At 36.4% G+C, this 20381-nt stretch overlaps 2 protein-coding genes across 3 annotated transcripts in view; both read left to right on the forward strand.

Annotated features, from left to right (window-relative positions):
- Positions 1–20381, forward strand: part of LOC136038840 (RAB6-interacting golgin-like) — a 132973-nt gene that overhangs the window by 74735 nt on the left and 37857 nt on the right. The gene's annotated exons all lie outside the window — the stretch shown is intronic.
- LOC136038452 (mitochondrial intermediate peptidase-like) overlaps positions 1–20381 on the forward strand; it is a 56287-nt gene that overhangs the window by 27062 nt on the left and 8844 nt on the right. For both annotated transcript variants that reach the window (XM_065721525.1, XM_065721526.1), the window contains exon 5: positions 9990–10131. In XM_065721525.1, coding sequence (XP_065577597.1) covers positions 9990–10131 — 142 coding nt within the window. The remainder of the gene's footprint in view (positions 1–9989; positions 10132–20381) is intronic.

Genomic DNA, 20381 nt, shown 5'->3' on the forward strand with positions numbered 1-20381 from the left:
CTAGGTAACGGTCACTTCAGTTGTATTGATCCCATAATTGTCAAAACCTCCATTATAGGTAATATTAATTATAATGCTAGCAAAAATTAAAACTGATTAAAAAAAAATTTAATTGCAGCAACGCATGGCTGCTGCAATTATAACGGTCAAATACTTGGTAACAATCACATGATCGTCAAAACATATAAGAACATAAAGTATGAGAAGACATAAAGTATACTGACACTTGGCTGCTGCAAACTAGCAAAAATTAAAACTGATTAAAAACAAAAATTAATTATTGTAACACTTGGTTGCTGCAGTTATAACGGCCAAATACTAGGTAACGGTCACTTCAGCTGTATTGATCCCATAATTGTCAAAACCTCCATTATAGATAATATTAATTATAATGCTAGCAAAAATTAAAACTGATTGAAAACAAATTTTAATTGCAGCAGCACATGGCTGCTGCAATTATAACGGTCAAATACTTGGTAACAATCACATGATCGTCAAAACATATAAGAACATAAAGTATGAGAAGACATAAAGTATACTGACACTTGGCTGCTGCAAACTAGCAAAAATTAAAACTGATTAAAAACAAAAATTAATTATTGTAACACTTGGTTGCTGCAGTTATAACGGCCAAATACTAGGTAACGGTCACTTGAGCTGTATTGATCCCATAATTGTCAAAACCTCCGTTGTAGATAATATTAATTATAATGCTAGCAAAAATTAAAACTGATTGAAAACAAATTTTAATTGCAGCAGCACATGGCTGCTGCAATTATAACGGTCAAATACTTGGTAACAATCACATGATCGTCAAAACATATAAGAACATAAAGTATGAGAAGACATAAAGTATACTGACACTTGGCTGCTGCAAACTAGCAAAAATTAAAACTGATTAAAAACAAAAATTAATTATTGTAACACTTGGTTGCTGCAGTTATAACGGCCAAATACTAGGTAACGGTCACTTCAGCTGTATTGATCCCATAATTGTCAAAACCTCCATTATAGATAATATTAATTATAATGCTAGCAAAAATTAAAACTGATTGAAAACAAATTTTAATTGCAGCAGCACATGGCTGCTGCAATTATAACGGTCAAATACTTGGTAACAATCACATGATCGTCAAAACATATAAGAACATAAAGTATGAGAAGACATAAAGTATACTGACACTTGGCTGCTGCAAACTAGCAAAAATTAAAACTGATTAAAAACAAAAATTAATTATTGTAACACTTGGTTGCTGCAGTTATAACGGCCAAATACTAGGTAACGGTCACTTCAGCTGTATTGATCCCATAATTGTCAAAACCTCCATTATAGATAATATTAATTATAATGCTAGCAAAAATTAAAACTGATTGAAAACAAATTTTAATTGCAGCAGCACATGGCTGCTGCAATTATAACGGTCAAATACTTGGTAACAATCACATGATCGTCAAAACATATAAGAACATAAAGTATGAGAAGACATAAAGTATACTGACACTTGGCTGCTGCAAACTAGCAAAAATTAAAACTGATTAAAAACAAAAATTAATTATTGTAACACTTGGTTGCTGCAGTTATAACGGCCAAATACTAGGTAACGGTCACTTCAGCTGTATTGATCCCATAATTGTCAAAACCTCCATTATAGATAATATTAATTATAATGCTAGCAAAAATTAAAACTGATTGAAAACAAATTTTAATTGCAGCAGCACATGGCTGCTGCAATTATAACGGTCAAATACTTGGTAACAATCACATGATCGTCAAAACATATAAGAACATAAAGTATGAGAAGACATAAAGTATACTGACACTTGGCTGCTGCAAACTAGCAAAAATTAAAACTGATTAAAAACAAAAATTAATTATTGTAACACTTGGTTGCTGCAGTTATAACGGCCAAATACTAGGTAACGGTCACTTCAGCTGTATTGATCCCATAATTGTCAAAACCTCCATTATAGATAATATTAATTATAATGCTAGCAAAAATTAAAACTGATTGAAAACAAATTTTAATTGCAGCAGCACATGGCTGCTGCAATTATAACGGTCAAATACTTGGTAACAATCACATGATCGTCAAAACATATAAGAACATAAAGTATGAGAAGACATAAAGTATACTGACACTTGGCTGCTGCAAACTAGCAAAAATTAAAACTGATTAAAAACAAAAATTAATTATTGTAACACTTGGTTGCTGCAGTTATAACGGCCAAATACTAGGTAACGGTCACTTCAGCTGTATTGATCCCATAATTGTCAAAACCTCCATTATAGATAATATTAATTATAATGCTAGCAAAAATTAAAACTGATTGAAAACAAATTTTAATTGCAGCAGCACATGGCTGCTGCAATTATAACGGTCAAATACTTGGTAACAATCACATGATCGTCAAAACATATAAGAACATAAAGTATGAGAAGACATAAAGTATACTGACACTTGGCTGCTGCAAACTAGCAAAAATTAAAACTGATTAAAAAAAAAAATTAATTATTGTAACACTTGGTTGCTGCAATTATAACGGCCAAATACTAGGTAACGGTCACTTCAATTGTATTGATCCCATAATTGTCAAAACCTCCATTATAGGTAATATTAATTATAATGCTAGCAAAAATTAAAACTGATTGAAAACAAATTTTAATTGCAGCAGCACATGGCTGCTGCAATTATAACGGTCAAATACTTGGTAACAATCACATGATCGTCAAAACACATAAGAACATAAAGTATGAGAAGACATAAAGTATACTGACACTTGGCTGCTGCAAACTAGCAAAAATTAAAACTGATTAAAAACAAAAATTAATTATTGTAACACTTGGTTGCTGCAGTTATAACGGCCAAATACTAGGTAACGGTCACTTCAGCTGTATTGATCCCATAATTGTCAAAACCTCCATTATAGATAATATTAATTATAATGCTAGCAAAAATTAAAACTGATTGAAAACAAATTTTAATTGCAGCAGCACATGGCTGCTGCAATTATAACGGTCAAATACTTGGTAACAATCACATGATCGTCAAAACATATAAGAACATAAAGTATGAGAAGACATAAAGTATACTGACACTTGGCTGCTGCAAACTAGCAAAAATTAAAACTGATTAAAAACAAAAATTAATTATTGTAACACTTGGTTGCTGCAGTTATAACGGCCAAATACTAGGTAACGGTCACTTCAGCTGTATTGATCCCATAATTGTCAAAACCTCCATTATAGATAATATTAATTATAATGCTAGCAAAAATTAAAACTGATTGAAAACAAATTTTAATTGCAGCAGCACATGGCTGCTGCAATTATAACGGTCAAATACTTGGTAACAATCACATGATCGTCAAAACATATAAGAACATAAAGTATGAGAAGACATAAAGTATACTGACACTTGGCTGCTGCAAACTAGCAAAAATTAAAACTGATTAAAAACAAAAATTAATTATTGTAACACTTGGTTGCTGCAGTTATAACGGCCAAATACTAGATAACGGTCACTTCAGCTGTATTGATCCCATAATTGTCAAAACCTCCATTATAGATAATATTAATTATAATGCTAGCAAAAATTAAAACTGATTGAAAACAAATTTTAATTGCAGCAGCACATGGCTGCTGCAATTATAACGGTCAAATACTTGGTAACAATCACATGATCGTCAAAACATATAAGAACATAAAGTATGAGAAGACATAAAGTATACTGACACTTGGCTGCTGCAAACTAGCAAAAATTAAAACTGATTAAAAACAAAAATTAATTATTGTAACACTTGGTTGCTGCAGTTATAACGGCCAAATACTAGGTAACGGTCACTTCAGCTGTATTGATCCCATAATTGTCAAAACCTCCATTATAGGTAATATTAATTGTAATGCTAGCAAAAATTAAAACTGATTGAAAACAAATTTTAATTGCAGCAATACATGGCTGCTGCAATTATAACGGTCAAATACTTGGTAACAATCACATGATCGTCAAAACACATAAGGACATAAAGTATGAGAAGATATAAAGTATACTGACACTTGGCTGCTGCAAACTAGCAAAATTAAAAACTGATTAAAAACAAAAATTAATTGCCGCAACAATTGGTTGCTACAGTTATAACAGTCAAATACTAGGTAACGGTCACATGATCGTCAAAACATAAAGACATAAAGTATGAGAAGACATAAAGTGTACTGACACTTGGTTGCTGCAACTATGACGCCCAAATACTAGGTAACGGTTACTTCAGTTGCAACGGTCCCATAATCGTCAAAACCCAAGATTATAGATTAGATTAATTTATTACAAGCAAAAATTAAATCTAATAGGATAAGTAGTCGCCAACGAGAAGATATAAAGTATATGACACTAGGTTGCTACTATTATACCGACCAAATACCAGGCAACGGTCACTTCCATTATAACGGTCCCATGATCGTCAAAACACTCGATTACAGATGAGATAAATTTAATACGAACAAAATTTTAACTGAAAATTTAATTTGTAATGTCACTGTAAACGATTATCGAACTGCGTTCAGGTGCTTGCGACTATTTCCAGCGACTATATTAAATGTTTCGAACGCTCTTATGCGTCAACACGGCTGTGTTTCTTTTTTATGTTTCGTATCAAAGCCAGTGTTGCCAATGAGGGCCAATTTCACGAGATTCATCGTTAAGTGAAAACCCCCCAAACTTCCCCTTGCCATATTCTAATACTGCAGTTTAATGTCTTTTTTTTTCTTTTTCAAGGATGATCAAATTGTTTTTGATCATAATTGCTGTATTAGTCACAGCCTAGCCAAGAATAATTCAGTAAGAAGTATTCAGATTTAGAAAAAAAAACTGCAAAAAAATCTCAGGAGCAGATGCAAACACCCTTCACCTCATTCCCCCATCGACGTCACTAACCAGAGACAATTTTCAATCCAGATCTCTTAACAAAATGACAGTTTCCAACTTTACGAGAATCTGAGCGTCAGATATTATATTAACTTATTACAAGCAAAAGTTCAAACTAATACGATAAATAGTCTCCAATGAGAAGACGTCAAATATACTGACACTTGGTTGCCCAAATTAAAATGGCCAAATACAAGGTAGCGGTTATTTCAATTGTAACGGTGACATGGTCGTCTAAACACCAATTATAGACTAGATAAATTTTATTAACAAAAATTTGGACAAAAAATTATAACTAATATGGTTTTTAGTTGCCAATGAGAAGGTACAAAAGTACCGACACTAGGTGGCTACAACTATAACGGCTAAATATTATGTAAATGTCACTTCATTTGTAACGGTCACATAGTCGTAGAAACCCCTGATTGTAGATTAAATAATGTATGACAAACAAAAATCGCAACTGTTATTATAAGTAGTCGGCTATAAGCAACATAGAATGTACCAACACTACGCGGCAGTAATTATAATGACCATCGTGCGTAGCTGTGTTTGCCTCAGGCGGCTTGGTGCTGTGGTGAATTATTATTAGTAGTAGTATATAATATACAATGGTCGCTTGACCTACAATAGTCATATAATCGTCAAAACACCCAATTATAGATTATGAAAAGAGAAATCACCAATGCAACAGCACAAACACAAAAAAAAAGAGAAGAAAAAGAAAAAAAAAGAAAAAAAAAGAGAGACAGAAGGAGAAAAGGAAGACTGTTTTCCTAAATTAGTGATTAATATAGACCAGCACTTGAATGAGGCCTTAACCCTACTCATCCATACAATCACATAGGTCAAACAGCATAGCCATACACAATCAACCATAACGAATAATCCATGGACAGGCAGTCATGTCGTCAATAAGTATAAGTCGTCATTTACCAAACAATAGCAAAAATAAAAAAGACAAATAATTCAGAGGCAACAACCCAACACAAGGGCTCATCAGGAGAATACACTGGCCTATATAGGGTTTCGCCACAAATTTCGCCAACATACCGCCTAGTATCCGTATGCCTTATGTCTTTCGCCAACAATATTAGAAACAAAAATTACAACTAATATGATAAGTAGTCGCCTATGAGAAGACATAAATGAACTGCTACTAGGCGGCAACGATCAGTGACCGGTTTATTTGTAATTGACCCTTTATCTACTATTTGGTCGATATAATTATAGCCGCCTAGTATCCGTATGCCTTATGTCTTTTCATTGGTGACTACTTTTCATAATAGCCATAATTTTTGTTTTTAATAAATAAATCTGACTATAATCGGTTGTTTTTACGATTATGGGATCGTTACAATTGAAGTTACCGTTGCCTAGTATTTGGTTGTTATAATTACAGTGACCTAGTATCATTATACTTTATGCCTTCTCATTGGCGACTACTTATCATATTAGTTCTAATTTGTGTTTTTAATAAATTAATCTAATCTATAACCGGGTCTTTAACGATTATGGGACCGGTGTAACTGAAGCGACCGTTATGTTGCCGCCTAGTGATCGATGCTGCTTAATCCATGCAAACCAAAATTAACATGCTTGCATATGGAATTCTTTTTCATAATAAATTAAATTCCCCATTTTTCTGCGTAAACAGTCCAACTTGTTTCTTTGGAAATTTTGTAATGTAGATATTGCAGTTAAAAAGCTATGCGCCATGCGCCATAAAGCTAATTGCGCCATATGTCTCGCTTATAACTCTTGGAGTATAGGCACTGAGTATAAAGTATATGGAGTATAAGTATACAGACTATTAAGGTTTACTACAGCCGAGCATACATTACATTTTTTGATTATATTTGAATTTGTAATATTACTATAAATGATTGCCGAACTCCGCTCAGGTGCTTGCGACTATTTCAAGTGACTATGTTGAGTGTTTCGACCGCTGGTGCGCATCAATTTTTATATTAATTTCATATTAGTTAAATATTTTTTATTCGTTGTTTGTTTATATATTACTACTATATAACAAGTCACTACATTCTCAAGCCGCCTAGGCCCAACACAGCTTCGCACGCTCCTCATCCATCCTAGTCTAATCAAAGCCTCCCTGCTTACACCCTCCAAGGAAGTTCCAGTTTTCCTAAAATCTTGCTTTATGACATTATCCCACTCCAACCGTGAACGACCTGCTCTGTGTTTAGCCCTAGACAGTTGGCCCAAAAGGACAACCTTCGGTAACATGTCGTCATTCATCCACAGAACGTGCCCAAGCCATCTCAATCTTTCTCTCATTTTAGCCCTAGAAGGTGAGATTGAATCGCGCTTTTCGTACAGTCTACTGTTTGAAATACGGTCAGTCACCCGGGTTACCTAGAACAATCCGAAGGCAATTTCTCAATCTAGAAATCTTCATCCGCTTTTCGGAGTGCCCATACTTGACGTATTTGTCTGGTATACCATACATGGATAAGACCTTCACATACCTCTTCTATCAACAGAATCAAAAGCTTGTTCATAATCTATAAAACTGAGTACCAAAGGTGTTTGATAGCTCAGGCACTTTTCAGTTATTAACATAAGAGTGAAAATTTGGTCGACACATCCTCTACCCTTTATAAAACTGCACTTTTCTTCCCTCATCACTTTGTATACAGCATCGCTCAGTCTAAAAAGTATCATATTACTGAGTAATTTGCTATCTATAGAGACAAGGCTAATGCCTCAATAAGTACCACTCTCACTCTCATCAACTTTCTTATAAAGTGGTTTAATTATGGTTTTCCTAAAATCTCTAGGTGCTTCCCCTTTTTCAAAAATCATGTTCATAATCTTCAGTAACCCATTTCTAACCTCAGAGCCAGCATATTTAAGAAACTTATTTACGACACTATCAGCACCTGTAACCTTATTGTTTTTTAACCCTTGTAGTAGTGTCAATAATTCTTCCTCAAAAAACAAATCTTCCTTCATATCCAAGGTATCACAAACTATTTCATTTTCCTTTGTATCTTTTCCTGCAACTTTGTCTCGGTTTAGCACATTCTCAAAATCTTCTGCCCATCTCTCTTAAACTCATTCCTTATCACTAAGCGTGGCCCCGTTCCTATCTTTAACTGGGACAAGTACGGATTGACTGCTCTCTCTCAATTTATTAACATGACAGTAAATTAATTTACTATTATGTCGTCTAGCTGCATCTTCCAGATCCTCGGCAATTTTATACATGGCCTCCACTTCACATCTCTTTAGTTCTTATTTTAATGCTTTATCCACTTTCTTGACATTCCCCTTGTTTTCACACGATCTGTCACTCAGATAGCTCTTCTACAAGCCCCTTCTGCTCCATTAAACCTAAAGCTTTTCACTAGCATCCCTAGCTTCGTTCCCAACTTTCTTCTCTAAGACACCATCAGCAACTTCACGAATTGTTTTCCTAAAATTATCCTTCCATCTTTTACATTGTCAAATTTTAAACTTTCCAGTTTAGTACTCAACTGTCCCTAGGAAAGTTTCTCTCAAATTCTCATCCTGGAGTCTACCCACATCATAACCGCTCAGGAGTTAGTTACCCTTCCGAAATTCCAGCTTTAAATTAACCCTAGACACTACTAGATGGTGATCTTTACTTTTAACATCAATAATAGAACTCATATACACCCTAGTATATTCTATTGATTCTGCCAGTCTTCAGTTTACAATAACATCATAAATAAGGTTTGCTGTGTTACCATCACGTGAATAACACGTTAACTTATGGGTCATTTTATGAGCAAACACTGTCTTGGTTATAACTAGATTGTTATGCCTACAAAATTTCAGCAGTCTGTATTCATTACTGTTTTCCTTTCCCAGGATACCATCAGCAGTCTGTATTCATTACTGTTTTCCTTTCCCAGGATACCATATATCCCTATTTCTACCGATCTGGGCGTTAAAATCTCCTAATAGAAATTAGTTATATTAACTACATTATGAAATATATTAATCATTATATTATATTAATTATATTAGTTATTTATATTAATTTCAAGTGGCTAGTTTTATATTTCTTATTATGGCCAGTTTTGACGAGGGTCAATTTTACGAGATTCATCGTTTCGTGAAAACTCCTAAACGGCCCCTTTTCTTACTCTAATGTTGCAGTTTGATGTCAATTTTTTTCCTTTTTTTTTTAAAGGATGGTTATGTTTTTTTTTTTTTTTTTTTTTTTTTTTTTTTTATCATGATTACACTTGTAGCAACAACCTTACGAATAGTATTTCATTGAAAAGCATTCAGGTTCAGGAAAAAAGTCTTTACAAAAAAATCTTGATGGGACAGATGCATAAACCCCTCCCTCATCCTCCCATTTGCGCCATTGATCTAGACAACCCTCAATCAAGATTTATTAACAAAATGACAGTTTCCTGTTTTAGGGGAATCTGGGAGTCAGACATGGCTTTTTCGTCGCTCCCGATTCCTTCCTGCTTGGCTATTTTGACTCTCAGATTGCTTTGCGCTTCAGTATGTTTTCTATTTGGTTTTGTGCATTCGTATTTTCCTATGTTTATATTTTGATCTTCCTGAAAGAAAAAATTGATTCATAAGTTAGGCCTAATTTTTAGACCTTGTTAGACCTAATCTCCAACCGGTATAATTTTACTGGGCAATACAGCCCTATCAATGGTACTATCAGTGCAGTATTGAGGAATTTTGTTTGGAGGGATCCACCTAAAAAACTATGCAAAACGTAACAAAATTTGTTTAGGTATAATTTGTTACTTTTGTACGAATCAGAAACAAATTTCGGGACGGGGGGGGGGCTCATTCCAAGTGCCCTCCCCCCTCCCCATACGGCCCTGGTTACTATTAGTAGTTTTTAATTACTATGAAAGCCATTTTGAAGTGCCAAAATTTCAGCTGTTGTCAGTATCACATTCATTCCTAGGTTACTGAATAGGGTGGATGGGCGATGGGTGGTTCTGCCTAAATTAGAACCTAAATATTATTTGATTAATTTATCAAGGTTTGGAAAGTTAAATAGTTGGGATGCTCTTTAGTTAAACGTTTCTAAAATTTCTCTAGGACCTTGAAAAATAGTATTGCTGGATCTCCTGGACTAGTTAAGGACTTTTTAGATGTTTTAAAAATCGAGCTGGAACGAAGGGCCCTGGAAGAATATGATGTGATGCGACATCTAAAGAAAAAGGATGTAGGTGCTCGAGACGTGAGTTATTACACATTTGTGTTAATTTTATTTTTAGTACTAGGTCATTTGTCTTAGAGATGACTGCCAGTAAACAATTGCAAAGTACACGCACTGAGAACTTCGAAAATTCTCGCTTCTTTGCAAATTTCCCTTATCCCAGAGTAGAGATGAAAAGAGTGCTTGCTACCTAAAAAGGAGTTGAAACCTACTGAAAACTGCATCGAATTGATACAGAATATAATTTAATACTAAATACTAAGTTTTAAGGGCCAGTTCAATCCTAATTTAAATTTGCTTCTAGACGACTTTAGTTATGTAAAATTTTTAAAAATTATTAGTTTCGACTTGGATTCTAAGTTTCTAAAAGCCAATTTTAAACTTTATTGGCTTCTCAGTCTCTTTTGAGTTAATTTTGATTGAACAAAGTGGAGAGAAATCGATTTAAAGCCAATATTTAAACCTTATTGAATGGCACTGAGCTTTTAAAAGTTTGTTTAACGTTAAATCTAAAATCTACCATCTACCATCTAAAACCTAGATCTACCATCTACCATCTAAAATCTACCATCAATATTTTAAAAATTAAGAAACCAACCAGCTAAAATATTGGTTTTTAATTGAATTTTGTCAACTTGGTCGAATTATACTACAGGAGCGGCAATTCGAGCCTGTCCTGTTTTTTCTCTGCTTAGTCCAGGACTTTTAGGGTTTGACCCGGACAAAATTGCAATATAAACGAAAATGGTACCAAAATGATCAGAAAAAAATTCTGTACAACATACTAAAAGTCCCCATAAATCCGAGTGGGGCGAGTACCCGAAAAACAGGGGAAAAGGGGGAAAATGGGAAAAATGCCGAACATGCCCAGAAAATAGTTTAAAGTGAGTTTTCTGGGGTTTTCACATACGCTGATTACGAAATTGACATCTAAAATTCAGTATAGAAAAAGAGTACTACGGAAAACGGGGGAACAGGGGAAAGAGGGGAGAAAAGAGAAGAATACAGGGTAGGGGTAGAAAGCGGTTTGAAAGATATTTTCTGGGGTATTCCTATCTGGTGATTACGAAATTGAGAAATAAAATGATATAAAAAAATCGATTAACATAAAACGGGGAAATGGGGGGGAGGGGAAAAGGGAAATATACAGGGTAGGGGTAGAAAGCATGTGGAAATGTGTTTTCTGCGGTTTTTCTATCTGCTGATCACGAAACTGACCCCTAAAATGAAGGAAAGAAAACGAGAACCATGAAAACCGAACAAAACTGGAGGAAACAACGGAAAAGGGGAAGGGAGGCCTGACTCCTGAGCCAGCTGCTAATGGCTAATAAGTACGCCTATGGACAAAATAACTCGCTTAAGTATCAAACTTGTACTTTCTTGAATCACTGACATTTCTTACAACCATTTGAATTACTAAACATAAAGAAAACAACCGCTTGGCAGTTATATATATAATGGCTATTATATGTAAAATTTGCACTTTCGAAGGCAGTATAGTTGACTTGAAAAATACAGCATTGATATCACTAGTCGAGCTCCTCGTCTTCGACAATCTCGTTGTCCCTGTTCAAACAGTTGATACCCTGACATTCTCCGCACGCGAACGTACACGCTAATCCATTTTTCTTGCAGCTGCATCGCGAGTTCTCGCAGCCTGTCTTACAGTTGCATCTCACGACACTCAAAAGAGTCTGAGGTGCGGGCAACAAATGGGTCATCACAGGTGAGTATTTATGGTCTCTGAGGACCCAACCCCAGTCAGCCGGGTCGAGGTCAGCTGGTTCCCCTTTCCAACGGGATACCTGGAGGCGCACTCGCTGGGAGTGGAATGAAGCTGCAGCTTCGGTTGGCGGAAGCCTTTCAGGCTTAACAAACGCCGTAGTATTAGACGAAGAAACTTTTTCCAAGAAAATTCGATGTCGCAGCTTAGTGAGATCTTCGTTTGGTCGTGCTTTATACAAGCTGAGGAGAAGATATTCACCCGCTTTCACAATTTCATCTTTGGACGATGATTCATCCAGAAACACTTTGCATTTTTTCTGAACACTTCGCTCTTCTTCAAAATAGGTAGCACAGCTTGCTTTCCAAGTCCGAAAACTCGTGAGGTCGTGTCACATCCCAAGAGTGCGTGCCCTACCAGAAGCAGCCTGGATACTTCTCCCATTTTTTTTTGCACTTTGTTGAGGCACCAGAACCGTGTTATCGCTTCTTTTTCGTTCGTTGACGATTTGAAGTAAAGTGTTTTTGTATTAGGCGGGAGGTGATACAAGAGTAGAATCAGAAGGTCAGTGTCGTTGCCAAGAACTATTGTTTCAGAGTTTTCTGCTTTCGTTACGGCAGTCTTCACGATTAGATAGTCAGCATCGTCCTTCGCATGGACGACTTCAAATCCTTTGGCTCTGAGTTTTTCCCCGATGTAGCTTATAATTCGCTGTTTGTTCTGAGAGTTGCTCAAAAACTCTTCCTTCTTTTTCTGGAGCTTCATCCCTAAACTGAAATCGATCACTTGATGCTGGCTTCCCTTACACCGTCGGTTGTGCGTAGCATCTTTCGTGGTTGGACCAGCGCTGTATCCATCGAAGACAACAGTAGGGGAGGTACAGCGTCGAGTAACGAAACTAACATAGCTGTCACAGATTGAATCATAAGTATCACCAATCTTCCAAGGTACTTGCTGAAGCAGCCAACCTCCGTCAACTACAGTGACACGATCTGACACTGGTAGGTGGTTAATCGAGTCCGTGTTCGCTTCTTTCCATATTGCTTTCGCTAGTGCAGGTTTGTCTGGCTGACGCATTATGCCAGGATTCTCAAACAAAGCGGGCGGATAACTGCACAGTTCGTAACGTAGAGTTTCTGCCATGTCATTTTCAGATGTATGGGCAGCAGTCGAAAGACGTTGAAAAAGCAGTGCAGGATCGATATGCAAAATCTCGCCTGAAAAAAAGCTGAAAGAAAAACAAGCTGAAAAACTAGATGTCGCTCTTGCTTAATCTTGACAAAACGCAACTAATAACCATTAATTCGGGCACCCAGGGAAAATAATGAATTAAACTTGGCTTAGTACTGAAAGAAGAGTTGCCAATACGCAAAATTATGCTTGACTTAAAAAAAAAATCTTGTCGTACCTTGATTTATCCTGCTACCATGTCACATGTGTAAGCATCCACGCAGACTGGGGACTATTGGATCGGCTAGATGTCATTCCGTCAGGATAGGTTTTGTCGTCGGCACTGGAGCTCCGCGGTGACTAGTCTATCTTGCTTCTCTTACTGGATGTCGAATTAGAACAGGATTATGTTGACGAACCCACGCGCTTGTCGATAACGGCGAGGAATACGGAATAATGTAATTTCAGTATTTTTCCGTATTTCTTTCTCGAATTTTTTTTTTTGCCTTTTCCGAACCTATGGGGTAGCCGAACCTCTATAGATCTCCTGTATTTGTTCTCGAACTTTGTTTTAGATGTCAATTTTATAATCAGCAGATAGAAAAACCCTAGAAAACACATTTCCACATGCTTTCTACCCCTACCCTGTATATTTTCCTTTTTCACCCCCTCCCCCCCCCATTTCCCCGTTTTATGTTAATCGATTTTTGTATATCATTTTATATCTCAATTTCATAATCACCAGGTAGGAATACCCCAGAAAATATCTTCCAAACCGCTTTCTACCCCTACCCTGTATTCTTCTCTTTTCTCCCTTCTTTCCCCTGTTCCCCCGTTTTCCGTAGTACTCTTTTTCTATACTGAATTTTAGATGTCAATTTCGTAATCAGCGTATGTGAAAACCCTAGAAAACTCACTTTAAACTATTTTCTGGGCATGTTCGGCATTTTTCCCATTTTCCCCCGCATTTCCCCCTTTTCCCCTGTTTTTCGGGCACTCGCCCCACTCGGATTTATGGGGACTTTTAGTATGTTGTACAGAATTTTTTTCTGATCATTTTGTACCATTTTCGTTTATATTGCAATTTTGTCCGGGTTCGACCCTTTTTTGAGCTAAAAGTCCTGGACTAGCTGTCGATTTCAGTTTATTGCGAGAAAGTAGTAGAAAGTATGGAGCTCCGGCTGGATTGATGAATATTACATTTTTGAAAGCTGCCTAAAATATTTGCCTGTAGTTTGTGAACCAAAATCCAGATTTTTGTCTCTATCACAGAAGACTATCTGAATTTGTTCCGCCCAGGTCTTGTTTCACTCACCATGCATTAATAGTGAATGTTGAGTATTTCGGAGATTTTTCTTTTCCGTAATTCAGTCGCGGCAGTTTTTTCGCCCCTCTTTTTGGGAGGAATGACTAAGAACGTAAAACGCACAGTACATTTATAATGAGAAAAGAAAATAATAGTAATAAAAAAATTCATATAGTGCAAATTTCGGATATGACTTGATTACTGAATTCTCTACTCTTATCTGCTTGCAATATTAAAACATCAAAACGTTTAAAAAATGTGGTTGCAATATTTGTAACGTCAAAATGTTTTAAACGTCCGTAATCTAAAGGTGTATTGCGCTTAGTTCTAGCAGAAATCACTTCGGAAAGTATTTTAGAGTACTTTTCTTGATAAAAATAAATACAATTGTCTTCTTGTTTATCCGCAATTAATGTATTTAGCTTTTCAAAAAACAAGATTAAGATTCACTGCAATATCTATTCTGAATAAATCGGGTTATCGAAGAAAATTAACAAACCGTTGCTGTCACTATCAAACTTTGCATAAGACTGACACAAACTTTGCATAAGATCGGTAAAGATGACGGGATTCAAGCAGTAATAAGGATTTGTTTTTTTCCATCTTATCTCTCAGTCAGAGACAAGAATTGGGGTGTTTTCCTCTCTTTTCCATATTCGTAGGATTGGTGTTTTTTCCCTTTCTTTTGGACATTGACCAGAGCATATCTGTGATTGTCGACATACACCGGTGAGACTCCGAACACACAAGAATGTAATGAAACATTTTATCTGTCACTGATGTATTTGGTGTTTAAGATAAAGATAAGATTTATTACTGAAAATGGCTATCACAAGCCCAAATAGGCCGAATTCGCACTTTAGCGTCAACAAAACGGAAAAAGAACCAAAGACAAACAAACTTACTTGACTTTCTTGACTTAGGTCTCCTGCTGGGCACTGCTCGGCGTAGAGAGTGAGTTCTGCCTCCTCCATCCGATTCGGTCCAGTGCAATCGTTTGTGCTTCGCTCGGTTTGATGTTTGCCATCGACAAGAACTCGGACAGGCTGTTGGACCATCACTTCTTCGGTCAGCCGGGGGGTTGCTTCCAGCCGGCTTTCGAAGGTCATTCTAAATCAGCAAAAATTTCAAAATAATCTCTGTTGACATTCCGCGGTGAAAGTTGAAATTTACCATTTTTGGGTGTTCACGATAACATAAACGTAACCTACTAAATGTAAATATATCTGGCAGAGCGAAAAACTCGTTTTGCACTGATAAAACAACTAAGCAATAAATAACGCAATACATGAGTAATCAATCAAAGAACGAAGAAAGAGAAAAAAGAAGAATATGCATAATATTAATTACTCACCACGCCACAACAGACACCCCACCCAACAATAAACCATTTTTTTTTTTTCAACCTGCAATGAAACAACAAGAGGAAAATAAAGACCCGAGAAAAAGACCCAAAAACAAAAACGCAACAAATTTGATAATAATAATAAATAAATAAGTAAAAAGGAAGGACTCTTTTATCAGAAAAATAGACATGTTCCTTGTCTAAGTCGAAAACGTGTAATGATCGTCATTTTATAAGATTTGAGGCACAAATTAGGCCCTCAACGCCAAGAATCTTCCTCGCCAACCAGTTTTTTTTTAGTAGGAAGGTGGACATATTGCATCTTGCAAATCTATATAATCGGAGAGCGGAAATTGGACAGTTACCTTTTCAACCCCACCCACTGTTTCCACCTTAATTTTTAGGTGGGACGGTAGGCATACTGTACCATATTTAAATAAGAAAAAAATAATGATTTTCAATCTAAATACTTCCGGGCACACAATGGCAACGTGTCCCCCCCCCAGGGATGCGTCACCCTCCATTGCAAAAATTTTTGTGTGTATGATCAGATACACAAAGTAGGATATTGGACCCTCCAAGACCAACTCCCATAACTTTTCACCAGAGAGGTAGGCGGGATATTTCTTTATACTAATCAGTATGAAACTTGTGGGGTAACCCTGAACCAGTAAGGCATGAGAATGATGATTTTCAGCTGTGTATTTCCCTTCTCCGACCTTCAATCTGCTTGAAAACTTATGGTGCATCTTATCCTGAGCCAAGGGGACAGAGTGGATGCATATTCGTAGGTGTCCAAAGCTTCTGAGCTGAACTTATCTCCGTACTGAAGTGTCCAAATTCACTTGAAATTCGGTGCTTACAGCCAAGGTGCTATTGATCAAGAAATTTTAGACTGTTGAACTTTACATGTGCTTTTAAGTTTTCATGTTCGGGGATGGATTCTCTGTCAAAAAGAGTAACTTGTAAGCAATAATCATAAGCTTTGTCGACTTGGTTTTTACAAACCTGGGAGCCAATTAGAAGCTAATACGTTAAATATTGACTTAAAATTGGCTTCTATCTGTTTGTTAAAATGGCTGTTAGTGACAGCATAAAAGTCAATAAGGTTCAACTGAATTTTAAATTGTTAAAATTAAACTGAATCAAAAGCGATCATTTAAAATTTTCTTTAAAACCCTTTAAGAACTTGGTATTTTAAGAGCTTTGCTTCTGTTGGTATCACCGACTTGGCTTAGAAAAACTTAGAAATGAGTCAAAATCCAATCATTTAAAATCTACTTTAAGTGAGCTTTAAAAGCTTTTAAAGACTTAAACTTCTTTCAAAGCTTCTTCTTGACTTCTATTAAAGCTTATTAAGGCTACTTAACTTCTATTAGGCTAAGGAATTGGCTTTAAATAGGCTTCTGTCTTGTTAGGCTTTAAGAGCATTAGAAGCAGACAGAGGCAATATTTTAGCAAGATCAGTGACTTTAACTTGACTTTTATGCCTGTAAAAGCAAAATGAAAAAAATGCAACGAGTTCTTTTTTTTTAAATTATGCGGCATCAGAACGACTTGGTGTAGAAACAAGTACTGAATTAGTGCAAAAAAGACTTAAGGGCAAATAAGCAGAAACATGCAAGGATTTGTTATCTGTGTGATTTGAGGTATAAAGTAGACCCTTGATCTTTCCAACAATCCCTCCCCCCCTCCTTCTCCACCCCGAACTTTTTAATAGAAAAACAGGCAACCTGCGCCTTCTCTGAAGTGGAATCAGTGCAGCAAAGATTGTCAGTGTGTATTATTGAAGGGAGTAGTCCCTCTCTCACCTCCAATTCCCCCCGACGCCAAGTTTTTAAAACTAAGGCAGACACTTAGCAATTTCTACTGGGAGTTGGCCAGTAGTCCCTCTCTCACCTCCAATCCCCCCCGACGCCAAGTTTTTAAAAGGAAGGCAGACACTTAGCAATTTCCTTGAGCCAACATCTTGCAAGGATGTTCCACTTCTATAATTAGAGCCACAAGGCAGACCCTTGAGTCTATCCGACATCATCCCTGTCACCGCCTTTTCCGTAGAAAGTTTTTCGCCTGTCGGCTTGAAGAGTATGGAATACCTTCGAGAGAACCATGTACTTTCGGCCAATAGGCCAGGATAATGATGATTTTAAATGTTGTAAATATAACGTAGTTTAGCATGATAATATTAGCAGTATAATCTAGAAATGATTAAGTGGACTGAAATTAAATTGAGAAGACAGAGATTTTTGACATGACAGTAAATTGTGACACCAAAGCTCAAAACAAACAGAAGCTTCTCAGCCTCTTTTTCGTTTCGGCCAACCATCGCCTGTGATGGTTGGCCGAAAGGATGATCTTTGGTAATCTGTTATCCTGCATCCTTGAGATGTGCTGTAGCCATTTCAACCTTTTTTTTGTTATTGCTTTGAAAAGTGGGATCGAACCATATTTTTGTGGAGCTTATTATTTCACATAAGGTCAGACAAACGAGTAAATAAACTATCCAAAGACAATTGCTCTGGAAAAAATTTAGCCAATTGGTCTCTCCTGTCGAAGCAACCACATTTCAGAACCATGCTTGACCATCGCCATTGTCGTTGCTTCTAATGTTCTAATCTTATTTTTTACTTATCTTCCTTACTCTTGCACACTTACTTTAACTTTGAAAAACACTCTGGGACTTGGCTATTGTACTTTTTACATATTCATTGTATCTACCATCTTTACTTACAATGCTAAACTGGTAGATTAAGGTATCCAATTGATCACTCTTCTCGTTTTACAAAATCACATCTTCACCTTCATTTATTTCTAGTCTAAGTAGCTTAGTCTTCTTAACAATAATTTATAAACCGGTTCTTGCACCCTCAACTATCGAAACCTCTAAAAATCGATTCACTATACTAAGATTATTCTCCAGGAAACTTAAATCGTCCGCATATTCGATGTCTAGGAAATTTGTGCCTTCCTAATTTATTCCGTGCTCTGCCATAGCCTTGGGTGTGTTCCTTAGGACAAATTCCTAATAATAATCCATAAAAGCGGGGATAAGATGCAACCCTGCTCAATTCCAGATTCAACCCTAAACCAGCTACTAACTTCACCTCCTACCTGCCCTCCTATCGTAGTAATATTGTTCTCGTAGATAGCATTAATCCCTTTAGTGTATTTATTTGGTATACCATTCTAGAAAAACACCTTCACTAAAGCTTCTTTATTGGCAGATTCGAATTCCTGCTGATGGTTCGTAAGACGAGGACTAACGGGATATGATTGTTCAGACGATTCACAATTAATTAATCCGAGTGAATATTTGCTGAGTGTATTTTCACTCATCTTTATTTAAACTATACTTTTCTTAAAACTGTATCTTTCTTCACGCAAAGTAATTAAGGTGTTTAATTAGAGTTTTCTGCTGTCGCTAGGTACGTTCCCTTTTTCAAAGATCTCATTCACAATCTTCAGTAATTTCTCTCTAACTTCATAACAACCATATTTTACCAAACTATCAGCACTTAAGGCGTTATTATTTTTTCGATCCTTTTAGTGGCGTGTCCAATTTCTCCTTGCGAAATAAGTCTTCATTCTCTTCCAAAGTGTCATTTTTTTATATAATATCCTACAACCTTTTCACGATTTAACCCATTGTCAAATTGATCTTCCCATCTCTTTTTAACACTTTGTTTGTCACTAGTTGACGCCATGTTCCTATTTTTAACTGGGATAAGTCCACACTAACACCTTCCTCTCAATTTCTGAACATGCCCATACAGTATCTTACTATTATGCCATCTTGCTACACCTTTCAGATCCTTCGCAATTTTATCCGTAGCATCCATTTCACACCCTCGTAATTCATGCTTTATTGTTTTCTCTACTTCCCTTACTGTCCTCTTATTCTCATTTGATCTTATCGCTTAAAAACTTCTTGTCCTAACCCTCCTCATTTCTACCAAGCTTATAGCGTTTTTGCTAATATTCTTTGTAGCGTTTCCAACTTTATTCTGTAGGATATCATCTGCCACTTCGCAAACTGTTTTCCTTCTGCTTCTAGTTTGGATTAGTATGGTGGCATTTTCGAATGCTCTTGTCACAGGAATAAAATTGTGGCCTGCAGTGGGTCGCTGTAGCTGAGTTGGAACTCCTGGCCCTGTATTACCTAATAAATACCGTTCTCACTGTGCCACTTGAACGAATGATCATTTCTGAATCCACAAATCATTAGCACACGCTGGGTTGAACTCATATCGTCTGTTTCAAAAGGAGAGGTTCGTTAGTACTGCGCTGGGGTAACCAAACGAATTTCAAATCGTCGCCTCAGAGAGGTCCGAACTTCAGTCCTCTGTTTCCGGACGAGGGTCCTGCAGTCCCTGCTCTGTGGTAACTAAACGGTGGGTAACCGGGTATGATTCGGTGGATATTTTCCTACAAATATTTTATCTATCTTCTGTACTGTCAAATTGTAAACTCTCCAGAATTATATTCAACTGTTCCAGGAAAGCTCCTCTTAAATCTTCATCCTGGAGTCTACTAACGTCAGAACTTCCTTGATATTTCCCTCCCAAGTCCCAGCTTTAGATTAAGTAAACATTGGAATATTTTTTACTGTCAAATTAATTACAGCACTCCTATATACCCTAGTGTCTAGTATCATTCCAGCCAGTCTTCGACTTTTAATGGCATAATCAATAAGGCCGGTCATTTTTATACTTTTAATTGAATTATGC

This window comes from Artemia franciscana, chromosome 18 (assembly GCF_032884065.1).
Source record: "Artemia franciscana chromosome 18, ASM3288406v1, whole genome shotgun sequence".
NCBI classification, from domain to species: Eukaryota; Metazoa; Arthropoda; class Branchiopoda; order Anostraca; family Artemiidae; genus Artemia; species Artemia franciscana.